We start from the raw sequence: 13,441 nt of genomic DNA, 5'->3' as shown, positions 1-13,441 counted from the left end.
AAGAATTTATTACGAACTAGGGGAAGCCACAGCCATTCGGGCTGCCATTACGGCTCCTTTCTTCATCTCCCAGCTGGGTGTCCCTGCCGGCGCTCGGCACGGCCGTGTGTGCCCCGGTGCCGTGGGGCTCTGGTCTTCGGCTGGAGAACAGGGCACAGAGGAGGGAGGGCAAGAGAGGAAAGGCAGACCGACCGAAAACCTGATGCTGCCAGCAGAGGAGCGAACAAGCAGATGATAAAGTGAGCTATGGGGAATAGAGAAATTAGATCAGATGCAAGCGCGGCGTGAGGAGAGCAGCAGGAACGGTTGATTTGAACCTGGCGAGGTGGCTGGGGGTACGGGAAGAAGTCCCTCACAAGATGGTGAAATGTTTTAGCCTGTCAGGTCAGCTTAAATCAGCGGTGCAAAGTGGGAGCAGATCCTGGGGCCGCTGCAGGCTGCTGACGGGAGGGCTCCCCGCATCCTCTGGGCAGATCGTGGGAAGGAGGGATCTCAGTCTCCGTGCAGCCCGGCAAAGCCCGGGCTAAAGCCTCCAGCGGGGATTTCTGGCCTTGGAAAGGGAGACGTGTCTCAGCCCTCCCCAGGGACAGTGCTGCTGTTGGTACATTTGCAGAGAAGCTGTGAAGTTGTGATGGCAGCGAGCGAACCCTCCATGAGCCAGGGCGAGCAGGGCTGCTGCATCTGAGGCCAGCTCGGCCCTGGCTCCCGGGGTCCTGCCAGCTGCCGCCGCTCCCACAGAGCCGTAATTGTCTGCTCTCGCCGCACTGCTGCTCGCTCTGGGCGTAAGTGTGCTGCAAAACTTGATTTATGCGAAATCAAACTGCATTTCATAGCACAATTTAGCTCTGCTTTGCCCTTTTATGTTTTAGGGTTGAATTGCCAGAACTCTGCTGCCTCTGCCACAGTCCTCTGTATTAAAGTAGATTTGATATAGACAGAAATGATCCATTTATTTACTTTTATTGATGAGCCTTCTTACAATAGCACATGAGCTTGCAATGCAGAAGCCTGCAGTTGCTATGTGAAAACAGGCTCTTTCTAAGCTGCACCCCCCTCCCTGCATAGAGAGGGTTGTTTTTAAAGCATGTAGTATTAAGTTAGACTCTTGCCTTCTCAAGGAGTTGTTTGCAGACCCTAGAGACAGAGAATTTAAGTGAAAATGCCTTTGGCGTAACACTTTGTAAAGCTACAAAAGAAATATTCACGCGCACAAAGATACTCTCTTTGTGCACCCTAAGGTAAAGTTGTGGTGGCTACTGACGAACAGGCAGGTATCTCCAAAGGCAGCGTTCTTGTTCCAGGCCATGGATTTACAGATGTGTCAAGGTTTTGTCTTTTTCTAAGGCTTGTACGTGCGGTGAGATGGATCAAAATGGGCGCTGGATGTGCTCTGAGCCCACTTTATCCTGGCTTCCCGACTCCTGTACGTATTTCTTCCTTTGGCCCCTTTTCCCCCGTGTATCTGTAATAACTTGGATGGCGGTGGCTAGCAGATGCTCAGCTGGCCAAGCCAGCCCCTGCCGCGAGCTGTCCTGCAGGGACCTGCCGGCGGGTCTCTGCCTGGGGCCGGAGGGCTGGGCGGCCGGCGGGGAGGCAGCGATGCCCTGGCAGCGCTCGTTGCCGTTGTCCCCGCTGTTCTCAGACGTCCTCCTGGTGCTGTGTCCTCCAGAGCTCCTTCAAACACGCAGGGGCTCGGAACAGGATGGCGGAGCCCGGCTGGCGCTCAGGAGCGCGGCGAGTCCCTCCTGCGTGGCGGCGGCGGTGCTGCCGATGGGGGCTGTGCCACCCCCTCCCTGGCACTTGCCCTTCTCGCGCCTCGGAGCTGCAGATTTCAAGTTGCTTTGTGGAGGGGAAAAGATAACCCGCAGGGCTGTTTGCAAGCAGCACGCTAAGAATAATCACTTTGCTCCTGCCTTGGTGTTAGGATGATAAATACACATGTAAATGTAGAAAATACCAGAGATAAAATGGGTGACAAATGGGCTGTGCTACCTCCGCTCCCTGAGAGGGAATGAGATGCTCACTGCATACTTGCAAAGGCCAGGGATGATTTTAAGCTCCGCTTTTATAACCGTAGGATAATAAGGCTGCATAAGGAGCCATGTAGTTTTAAATTTTGCCAAACATAAGTTATTTCTTTTACCTTAGCTTTCACAAATGCAAACAAGCGCATAAGTAAAGGTGAGAGGTGTTTTACAGGAGGTTGAAGCTTCGCTGCCTTTTAATGCTGACATTTGGACATCATTTATGGCACAGCTGAGTGCCACGGAAAGGAACACTAAAAATGACTACTGTTAAAATCTCGCCTTTTCATCTTACAAAAAAACACCAAAAAACCCACTAACTTTTCAACCTTTAAATTCAGCAGGCTATGCTTGTGTGCGAGTAAGCATCATGACATGCTGGATTAACTCACCCGAGGGAAGAGCCTCGTGACTGTGGGATGACTCGAGGCTGGCTGGCTGCTCCCAGGGGTGTAAATTCGGGGAAGGAATTCAGCTGAAAAGCTGTGGCCACGTCACCTTTATGGTGCGCTTGGCTCTCCTCCATCCAAAGAGGGACCGCAGTGGCTTGTCCTGTCCCCTGCCCTGTGCGAAGGGGCCAGCGGTCGCCTGTCCCCCTGTGCCCTGCCCAGGGCGTGCAAACCTCCCCGAGGTGAAACCAGCCGAGCAGCCTTCAGGCAGAGAAGTAGGAGCGCCGCCAGACTCCGAGGCTGACTTCGCACATCTGTCCTTTGCGCTTCAAGCGTTTATCTTGTCATTTCTTAATGACGCCATCGCTGTCTGGACTGCTAATTGCTGAGAGCTGGAGCTTTTGGGGTTTCCTGCGCTTAGCTCTGACTACAGCAGGTCACATTTTCTAAATGCGTGCAGGAAGACGAGTTAGGGAAAGATATTTGACATTGTTTACCCTGACTGATTTGCTCTATTAAAAAAAATTATTGCATAGTCACATTTATGCATACAAATATAGCTCTCTGCAAATGTAGCTCCGAGTTCCCACCACAGGAAAAAGAATGTTCCAGAACATGCTAATTTAATATTTTAAAATTGCAAATCTGGGATCTGAAATTATAATATTACGGTGCCGTTGTTCTATGAGGCAATCAGAAATGGAGATTCAGAGACAACATTTGCATAATAATAGCTGCCGTGCATGCCTGGGCTCTGGGTGCAGGTAGTCCGTCGTTGCAGTCTTTCCCCCCCCTTACATCTACTGAAAGACAAGAGCTGACTGTAAGGGAGGGTTTTGGAGGTTTATGTCTGTGCTCCTGCTGTAGAAGCTTTTAAATCTTCCTTTACGTTTTGCAAATCACAAGGATTGCTTTGTCTGTTGATGCTGGCATGACCAGGACATCTCCCTGTCTCTCCTCATCCTCCCCTGCTGGTAAGCTCCGGTGGTACCCGAAGGCACGAAACCTGCCCTTGCTGCCCGCTGTGTCCCACGTGGGAAGGGTCTCCTCCAGGCATCTCTCAGCTCTCCCCGATTCCTCTACAAAAATACAGGTTCCCTGAAAACTTTCCTGCGGTATAAATAACGTTTGAAAAGTACGTGCCCACTCGGTGCCTTTCTTGGGAGAAAGCACCAGAAGTACCGGGTCTGCTTTGCCGCGGGAAGCCAGCCCTCTGGCTGCTTACTGGAGCTTGGTGTGAAGGAGCAGAGCGGGTTTGGGGACCGGTGGCCACTGCCGATGCTGGAAAGCGCGCTCTGCATCTGTCCTCTGTGGTGGTGGAGGGCGAGGACTCTGCCAGGCAGGACTCGGGAAAGCAGAAGGACCTCGCAGCGGTGCCTGGGCTCCTGGGGCTGCTTTCTGCAGCAGCCAACGTCAGGTCAAGCCTGGGCTTTCCTCTGCTGGCACTGCTTAACCCGGAGCGCAAACCCTCCCGTTTTCCTGGCCGCCTGGGGGGTTTTACTCTTCGACTCCCCTTGGAAATGCTTGGGAGAGGAGGAGGGGCTCAGGCTCAGCATCCACGTAGTTCTTATCCCCTCTCTGCAGGGCCAGCGCCAGCTGTGTACGAGGAAAGCGTTAGATTCCATAACACACAATTACCGGATAATTTACCCGTGGGAGAAATTTCTTTCAAACCTTTGGCAGGTATCAGTTGGCTTATTTCCTAGAGAGTGAGGTTTTATACCCCTTACGTATTTTATTCTCCTGTAAGTGTAGGAGCTGTGGATTTCAGTTTGTGTGTGTGCATCTGATCCCTCCCAATGCCATCTTGTCTCCGCCTGAAGCTAAATAACCCTGATGTTTCCAAGCTCTCCCGCTATGGAAACAGTCTGATAGCAAATGTTGCTCTTGTCTCGCCGCCTTTATTCCCGCTGTATCTGCAAGGGGCTGCAGGCAGCAGGACTCGGCGCGGAGCGAGGAGGGTGGCCCGTTTCTCCTGCTAATGGCAGGTGTCACAGTCATTCCACAGTTCATTGCGGCTCGGTGGACAGCTCTGTAAAGCCTCTGTGAAACGCAGATGTTCCTCCCCTGGGTCCTTCCCCCTTTTCTCCTCCCGTGTTGGACACGTATGTCAAGGGGATGTGAAGTCTTATTGCAGATTGGTGTTGTATGCACAGTAACAGAGCCTCTTGCTTTTTGTAACTTCATTTCTTGCATTTTCTTTTCTTTTTTGTTTTTTCTTTCCAGAGTCGGAAACATGCCAGCAAAGTTCGTCTCTATTATATGCTTCATCCCATAGATGGAGGCTGTCCAGCTAAAAAGCTCCGGTCAGAAAACGTGGGTATAATTTAAGTCCCTGTTTACTCAGCTGCTCTGTGAATCATTGACTCTGGGCTACAACATTTTTTCTGTTCCAGCCACAGATGACCAGGTACCCAGAGGTAACATTTAGATTAGCTGAAATGCTAAGTAACTGGGAATAATTTTCAATAAGCTATACAAGAAATATTATGTGTTTCAGCAACAGTAATTGCATTTTTAGTTATTCGAATGTTCTTTCATCGGGAAAAAATATGCTGAGAGCAAATATCCAGCGTTTATTCAGTTTAAGTGCAATAGCCAGGGTTTTGCTGGCGAGCTCCTGCGCGCAGGTGAGGCAGGGCAATGGCCGCAGGAGGCTTGTGCCCGCGGGCGGCCGGGGTAATCGCGAGGGTGCCGCGTACGGAGCTGTTGGCTACGCCCGGCGTGGCGGTGCCGCGTACGGAGCTGTTGGCTACGCCCGGCGCGGCGGTGCCGTGCCCTCCTGCCTGCGGTGGCATCGCCACATCGTGGCTGGAACCCCTGAGAGCCCCCGGGGTGAGCGGAGAGGTCACCAGTGAGCAGAGTCACCTCCGGAGGGCTCTTCCAACCCCATTTTTTCAGAGAGTTGATGAAAACGGAGTGCTGGATCTGAAAGGCTCCTCGCAAAGTTTTGTGGTCAGTCTGCAGTTTTAAGAAATTGCAATCGGGTTCTTCAATTGCATTCAAATAAACAAACAAACCTGAGGAAATTGGACCAGCTCACAGGCATTTGTCAGGCAATAAAAGGAGACTAAATTTATAAGGGACTGATTCACAGTGAATTATTCATTCAGCTCTTTCCCATGTTCTGGGGCCAGCGTGAGAGCTGTTGATGAGGTTCCCAGCAGACAGCATCCAAACCATTTCAGATCTATGGGAGTGTGGCTGTGGATTAATGCTATCAATATTTAGTGCGGTATCTTCTAATTAAAGGGAGAAGCATGCAAGTTTTGCCAAAGGAATCTGAAAGCTCCTTCACACAGTAATTAAAATTTTAGTGGAACTTTTATGTTGCACACAGGGTAATTGCAGATGCAAGCTACCCCTTAACAACAGAATCTTATAGTATTTTTATTGAGTTGTTAATTACAGAATGTGAAAGGTACAGCGGACATGCACATAGAGACTTGGAACGCGGTCCTCTGATGAGCTTCATTGCATCCAACAAGAAACCACATAGCTGCACGTACTCCTTAGGGTAAGGATATGGTGGAGAGAGAACCAAAGAGACCTCCAATAAGTCAAGGCTGAACGACTTCCCATTTCTTTTGGGAATGGCAACAGTGAGAAGGAATGTAGTTCTGTGGTTGCTGGTGCTTGATTGTGCCGGGGCAGCCCTTAGTGGGGGATGAACTAACAGCTCCTTATGCAGAAGGTGGATGATAGGCTACGCAAGACCTAAATTCTAAAATTATTTATGTTATAAAATGATAACAGGGAAAATCTGCCAACATTTACAGCTCAAAGTAGGCCTGTTGCTGATCAGATATTAGCCAAACCTTTGCATTGAAAGAGAACAGAAATATTTAGGACATCTCTAATGCTGCATGCTACCCATTGCCGTGCTGCAGCCTGTGCCGCTGCACGGCCCAGTGCAGGGGTGCAGCGGCGTTAGGCAATCCGTGGCACACCAACTTTGACGAATATTAAAAACAATCCGTGAAAAGCAATTAAATTTCTGTCTGGAAGCATCTGCAACTAAAAAGGGAATATTAGCCTTTTTTTCATCAAAAACTGCGCTGTTACATGACTGCATGCCATTTGGTTTGTATGCTTTCGACCACAAAACTGAACACCTTCTCTGTCTTCCATCTGGCACGAGGGAGGAGAAGCTGCCGCGGTTGTAGGTACTCGGTGCAATAGGCTTGGAGAGAGCATTTGCTACCTGACCTTTCAGTGAGGCGAAGGGTAGTATTTGCTGTTGTTTCAGGACTATAAAAATATTCTGCATTCCCCAAACACCCATTATCCTTTCCTAGTAAGAAGTACGAGGCTTATACAATTAGTCTTGCGCTGGATTAACGACTTAGTTGTTGGGCTGTTCATTATTGGTTTAATTTTTTTGTGGAGGAGGGGAACAACCTCATGCCTTTGGTGTACTGAGGGATCGTTGACCTTTCATTTTAAATTTCTGCTTAACATTTCAGCTGAAAGCAGTCAGAGGAGGTTGCTGCCTGTGTCAGGGCCCCTCTGAAATGAGGAGTCGTATCCTCAGGTCCCAGGATTGGTGAATCAGTTTTAATCAGCCTTTTCTCACTACCTTTAAAAAATAGGACCCCGACTGATGATCAGGACAGACGTGATGAAAAGTTCTGATCTGCTATGAAACGCATTTTGGGGACGGGAGAAAAGCCTTCAAATTCTTTCTAGCCCTATTTGTGTCCTATAAGATAGTAAATTGCTTTAACCAGCATCATCTTCCTTAAAAAAGAAAGGGGTCATAATAGCAAGGAGAAATTGCTTGGGGGAAGATAGCAGGGTATTAGATTTTGTTGCTGAGGGTAACGCGTGTCCTGCCAGGAGGCGCTGGAGCCGGGTAAGCCAAGAGCGGTGCCTCTCCGAGGCACAAATGGTGCCGGCGGCTGCCTTGGGAGGCTTGGCTTCAGTTCCCAATCAGCAAGGAAATCACAGTTTTTATAACTTCTGGTGCAAAATTTACCGCATGCTATAACTTAAACCTTCAGCGATTACACTGAAACTAAGATGAAATGTCTGGGTTTAGAGCCAACGTTCTTACTGTGTGTTTTGTACCTGATCAGAGGTTTTCAACCAAAAGGTCAGGTAGCGGTTTCAGTGGAAGGCTGAATTTATTCTCCGACAGTTTTAAATACCCACCGAGCCGCAGCTGAGCGGTGGGAGCCGGGGTCTCCGGCCGAGGAGTCGCCCCTGTCCTTGCTGAGCTGCCCGTGGCTCTGTCCCTGCCAGAGCGGGACCGTGGGATGCATGCTGCCCTTGGCAAGCACCCCCCTTCCTTAACTTTGGGCTGGCTTTTCTTCGGAGAACGTATAGGTCCTAGGATCCTCCGAGAATTAACGAGCGTTTCAGATTTAGATAGCCATAAACTGATACTGGCTCTTTGCTTCTACCACAAGAAAAACAGGCTCCAAAATGGAAGTGGTCTAAACTTCACACAGAGCGTTACGGAAAATAGCTCTTCAGCAGCAACACCTTCTTCACACGCAGAAAATTAACTCAAATTTAAAAGATCCTTTGCAGTGCCTTGAGTGCTGTGGTTTATATTGCTATATTTCAAGGGTTTGTATAATCTTTTCTTCTTAGTAAAACCCAGGAAATGAAGACAGCAGATTTGTATCTGTGGGATAAAAATCCTTACTTTTCCTGAGGATTGCTTAAGGAACATCCAGCAAAGGACCGCAACTGCCTGGCCCTGTGTGAGGATTACGCCTTTTAGCAGCTTGTTAACAGGCATCTGAATAACTGAAGTTAATTCTGTTGGATGTACGAGATTTGCTTAGAAGTGTATAATATTACAAGAAGCAGCCGTATGAATTAGGCTGGCTCGGCACGGCTATGGAGTGGGGGAAGATGAGCGATGTCAGCGTTGGGAAACGGATGCTTTCTCTCTGAGGCCGCGGTGTCTTTGTTGTGCTTCAGGTTACGCGAGGCCGTTTGCTCCTGTCAGCGCTGCATCTCCGCAAAGGTTAGCGAGAAGGGATCGTCTGGAGGAGACTGCAAAAACAGATGGTAGAAATATTCCTTGCACATTGTCTGGCTTTATGCAGCATAGGGTTAGAGAGTTGCTTGTGTGGGTTTTATGGAAACTAAATTGAGATGTTACTGCCTCTTTTGACTGAGCTGGGCGCGGGAGCAAGAGAAGTGGTGAGGAGAGAAGGATGAGTGCACATGTGGGTGCAGAGCATCCCTGGAGATGGATGAGTGCACGTGTAGGTGCAGAGCATCCCTGGAGATGGGTGAGTGCACACGTAGGTGCAGAGCATCCCTGGAGATGGGTGAGTGCACACGTAGGTGCAGAGCATCCCTGGAGAGGGATGAGTGCACACGTGGGTGCAGAGCATCCCTGGAGAGGGATGAGTGCACACGTAGGTGCAGAGCATCCCTGGAGATGGGTGAGTGCACACGTGGGTGCAGAGCATCCCTGGAGAGCGGGGGCCTGCCCCGAGCAGGCTGGGGGTTGACCGAGCCCTGTGCCCTGGCTCAGGCTGGGCTCACCCAGCCATCTCCCCCGGGCAGCCTGATAGAGAAGCGATGTTATTTTACCAGCTGGCTGCACAATCCTGTCAACGCGGTGCCATTCAACGGGTGACAAAAGACACCCGGCTCGGGTTCCCCCAGCCCATCTGGTTACAGGTAAAACAGCCGCTGACAAAGGAGAAGGCATAATTACCCTTCAGGGCTGGACGGCGGCTCGCTGCAGGACTTCGGGTGGCGGAGGAGGGAAGGGGGGCAATTCTGCTGACGAACGCTACAGGCTTGGGTAAACGCTTAAGACCACTTGAGCCCCAACATCGGCATCCCGCTAGCAACAAGCAGCATTTAGTGTATGGAAAACGGCTGGCCGTTACAGAGCGAAGGTCTGTTGTGGTTTGTGCAGAGGCTGGGACTCTCAGACTGACCAGAAAATTGGGGACACCCCTCTCCTGCAGGCGAGTGCCAGTCTGGTGGCCAAATGCCCATCCAGGCTCCGAGGCGCTCGCCCAGAGGCTTGGGTGAACTCGGATAAGCTGCGCAGCGAACCGTGGATCAGTGTAAATGGGACCTTGGGCTCTAAATGAAGTGTCCGAGGGATGTTTGAGGGGGTTTACATTTTTTAAAGTTCTTTTTTTAACTGCAGTCTATCTGTGAAAGTAGGTTGGAAGGAAAAAATGTCACTGAGGAGCAGACAGGGCAGAGGAAGAGACCCTGGTGCGTAAACACCGAAGTGTATCAGCTTTTCAAATGAGCTCTGTTGGAGGCTCTTTATATGTTACCACCGCTGATGATCAATAGAGTCCGGGAATTTTTGACTCTGCTCTTAACTTTCAAGTGATTTCCCTTTGAAGACATAAAATATCTTGAGAGAAACGTATTTAAAAGAAGTGCAAATTACACTCAGAACAGTACTTCTCACCTCTTGAGATTTCTCCCTAAGGTTTAAGTTGATTTATAGTTAACAACAACAGAAAAAAGGGATGACAATGGGTCCTTTTCTTCCCGATTGTGCTTATTTTGGGAGAGAAAATGACCTTAAATAGCGGGTTGGGCGTTGACTGTGTGGTCGGTTCGCTCTCCCAAGTGTTAGCCTGGGCTCAGGCTGGGCTTCGGTGGAAGGGCAGCAGGCGTGGGTGCTCGGCTGGAGCTGTTTCACCCATGTACGTGGGGGAGTTGAAGAGCCGGGCCCTTCGTTCTGTGGGTGAACGTAAGCGTGACGTTTGCAAAAGGGGACCTGGCTTTTGGACTGCATCTGACTTTCCCTTGGCCTCTGCTGTCCCTGCAGCAGCGCCGTGGTTTCCAGCCGTGCGACGTGCTTTGGGTGCGCGGGGACGCGGTCCCGCGGGGGCAGCCAGTGCGAGACCGCTCCTCTGCCCCCGCGAGCGCCCGAACCTTTGCACGGGGATGAATTGCAGAATGCGTTTGCAGCTTGTTGTGAAGTTGTTGTGAAATGAAGATTGCAGCTTCTAAAGCAGACTATTTTCTGTTTTGACTGTATACCAGCAGTTGGAATACTTGCTTTAAAAAAAAAGAAAAAGTGCACGACCGTCTCCAGATGGCTTGTCACCAGAGGGAGTTTCACCCTGGCACAGGGGCCAGATCTGACCATCTTGTCCAGGGAATGGACCGGGATGCTAACTACCTGCACGCAGCAGGTCATCTCCCGGCTTTGGAAAGGTCTTGCTCTGCACAGAGGAGTATCTTCAAAAGAGATCATTGATAAATTGTGCTCAGGGGCCAACACGACATACTGAGACCTTTGGAAAAGCGAGGCCATGTATGTATGGCCCTAAATGTGATTCTCATTTCCTTTGTGGAACAGATTAGAATAATTAATTGTGACTAATGGTGCAAGCGTGCTTTTTCCCCTGCTTGCTTGTTGTTTGTACGCTTACCCCTGTATCTGTGGAAGCCGTTTGTAAACACTTGCCGGCAGCAGCAGTCATGTTTTGCTGACAGCCGTTCAGCCCAGGGGCTGTTTGTGAGCTCTTCTCCCAAAGCCTCCCTGGCTGCTCAGCTCCTCCCTGCCGCGCAGGGATGCCTCCGTGCCTCCGCTTCCCCCAGCGCAGGGGCCGAACACCCCGTCGGAGCGGGGAGAAATCCCGGCGGACGTGTCTGCGCCCGGGAAGCAGTGGTGCCTCCAGCCCAGGTGCTGGGAGGCGTCGGGGGGTAATGCCGGGATGCTCGGTGCCCCCTCGGGGTGAGACACGGGGGTGCCCGGGTGAGACACGGGGCAGTGCCGGAGCTGCTGCGGGATCCAGGATGTACGGTGCCGTGGGCAGCAACGCGGCTCCTGCCGCAGCGTGGGAACAGGCAGCCTTCGGCTGCAACCGCTCCTCCTCATGGGGTTTGCTTAGAGTAGAAGGTCTAAGCTCAGCTACACAGCTGGGCAGAGGCACGCTGGCTTTTATTCCTACAACAATAACCATGATGAAGGTTGGAGACAATATTCTCATTAAATTGGGATTTACTTGTAAAAATAAAGATGCAGCGATTAGTAACTGCGAAGAACGGCCCCTACTTGTATCACTGCAGCCACGAGAGCCTCTTGCTGATGCTGAAATACTGAATGGTGACGTTCATAACTTCTTAAAATTTCCAGTCACCTGTTAGCTGCCGCCTAGGATCTCACAAGGGAGTATCGCCTGTGCACCAAGGTGCCGCGTGGCGCAGATCCTCAAACAGGGCCGCGGGCCACAGCTCCGAGTTTGGCTCGGGCAGCGTTGGTTTCTAGGATGTGTTTTTTGCCATTGTCTGCAAAGCGTCTTGGACTTTTTATGATTGCCCTTCTTCATCTGGCAGTGTTCAAGAGCTCAAAATCCACCTCTAGGAAAGCAGCAGAACATAGATGTGTTCTTTACGTGTTTTGCTCTTTTTTTCCTTTTATGCAAACCCTGCAGCAAGCGGTTATTCCTGTCTTTAGTGTGTGCCATGAGGCTGCCCTTGCCTTCAGGGTTCTCTGGGCAGCAGCGGGTAGGAGGTTATCGCCGCGAGGTCTGAGCCGGGTTCCTCCGCGAGGGCCAGCAGCTGGGCAGCGCGGGACAGCCAGGCGCCTCGCCGAGCTCCTGCCCGCGGGAGCAGGCGCCCAGGCTGCAGAGGGGGCGCAGCCGGGGCTCCCCGCTCCTCCGGCCGATCTCCCCCCTCCATCTTGGTCTCTGCACGAGGCGGGGGATAAAGGCGTCTCCTCCAAGGGCTCGAGAATGGCAGAGCAAAGGCAGGAGGCGTCTGGGGCTGGCGTGCGATCCTTCTTGGGGACCCCCGTGAGTCCCACTGGTTCATTCGCTTCTCCCACCTGCAGAGAGGGCTGCTCCTCGTCCCCCGCCGCTGCTTTGGGGTCTCTTACAGAAGTGTGGCAGGACGAAGCGCCGGTGTCTGATGGCAGGGAAAGCCCCAGATTTGTGTGACTCCCTCAGTCAGGGAATAGGAATAAAGACTAAAGAAAGGCAGGCTGGTGGATGTGAAGGATGAGCCTCTCGGCCATGGGGAACACGAAGCAATGGGATGAGCTCCCAGTGTGCGAGTGAAAGCGGAGGTGCTGGGAGGTCGGAGGCATCCCCAGGCCGAGCAGGGCTGGGACCGGGCAGGAGTGAGTCTGGGGGAGACCAGGAAGGGAAGCCCCTTGGATACCTTGGCCTTGGCGTAACAACTTGGATTCCCCTCTCTTCTTTCTCCGTGACTGTGCTTGGTGGGCTTATACACCTCTTTTTTTTGTCTGTGTTTTTGTCTCCACCCAGGGCAGTGATGGTGACTCAGTGGATAAGAACAAATGCTGCACACTATGTAACATGTCCTTTACCTCGGCAGTGGTGGCCGAATCGCATTACCAAGGGAAAATCCATGCCAAAAGGTTAAAACTGTTGCTAGGTGAACAACCAGCATTAAAGGCCACAGGTAGGTCCAGAGCCAGCGAGCCGGAGCAGGAGGGTCCGGCGCGGGGTGGAGCGGGCTCGCTGTGCCGAGGCGGCACGGCCGAGGCGCCGGCTCGGTGCCTTCACGGCAGAAAATGGATAGCTGAGTGATGAAGGCCGGCAGAAGCAGCTATTCATTTGTGTTGCTGTCATAACAACCTTTAAAAATTGCTGATGCTCATTATTGCCTGCTTTGTTCACACGTGTCAGTGGTTTATCAGCCAGGGCTGGCCTTTGTACGAGAGTCCTATCTCTGGCTCCATGCTTCTGAAATGTTTTGTTCGGTGGAAGACAGTCTCTCCTCTGGGCACCGATAGCCAAGCCTCACTTTAATTATCAGAAGTTATTCGACAGCTCAGCTAATATGTTTAATAAACCTTTCGTGTTACTGTACACAACAGAATATCATTTGCTTTTACCTTAGAGGGAAATCTAGTCTTTGCAAACTGTTGGATTGATTGTCTTTTGATTTTTGCCCAGATGGGTATTCATGCTTGCCTCCACGGTGATTCCGATAATGCAAGCCTATTAACTTTCACATTTAAAAAGTCAAATGTTGGAATTGGATAATTTAACCATCTTATTGTTTGCTTAACCATAAAGTCCCTGCAAACCGCTAATAAACTGTGAA

The 13,441-nt window shown here is 51.1% G+C and overlaps 1 protein-coding gene across 2 annotated transcripts in view; it reads left to right on the top strand.

The window, feature by feature from the left end:
• ZMAT4 (zinc finger matrin-type 4) overlaps positions 1-13,441 on the top strand; it is a 91,541-nt gene that overhangs the window by 37,799 nt on the left and 40,301 nt on the right. For both annotated transcript variants that reach the window (XR_015705953.1, XM_009468840.2), the window contains exons 3-4: positions 4,640-4,729; positions 12,637-12,793. Coding sequence is in view for 1 of the 2 variants with exons in the window: in XM_009468840.2 (XP_009467115.1) it covers positions 4,640-4,729; positions 12,637-12,793 (247 nt within the window). In the remaining variant the exon portion in view is untranslated. The remainder of the gene's footprint in view (positions 1-4,639; positions 4,730-12,636; positions 12,794-13,441) is intronic.

This window comes from Nipponia nippon, unplaced genomic scaffold (assembly GCF_047370975.1).
Source record: "Nipponia nippon isolate SJK-2023a ecotype South Korea unplaced genomic scaffold, ASM4737097v1 scaffold_27, whole genome shotgun sequence".
Classification (NCBI taxonomy): domain Eukaryota; kingdom Metazoa; phylum Chordata; class Aves; order Pelecaniformes; family Threskiornithidae; genus Nipponia; species Nipponia nippon.
This window is presented reverse-complemented; position numbering and strand designations above follow the sequence as displayed.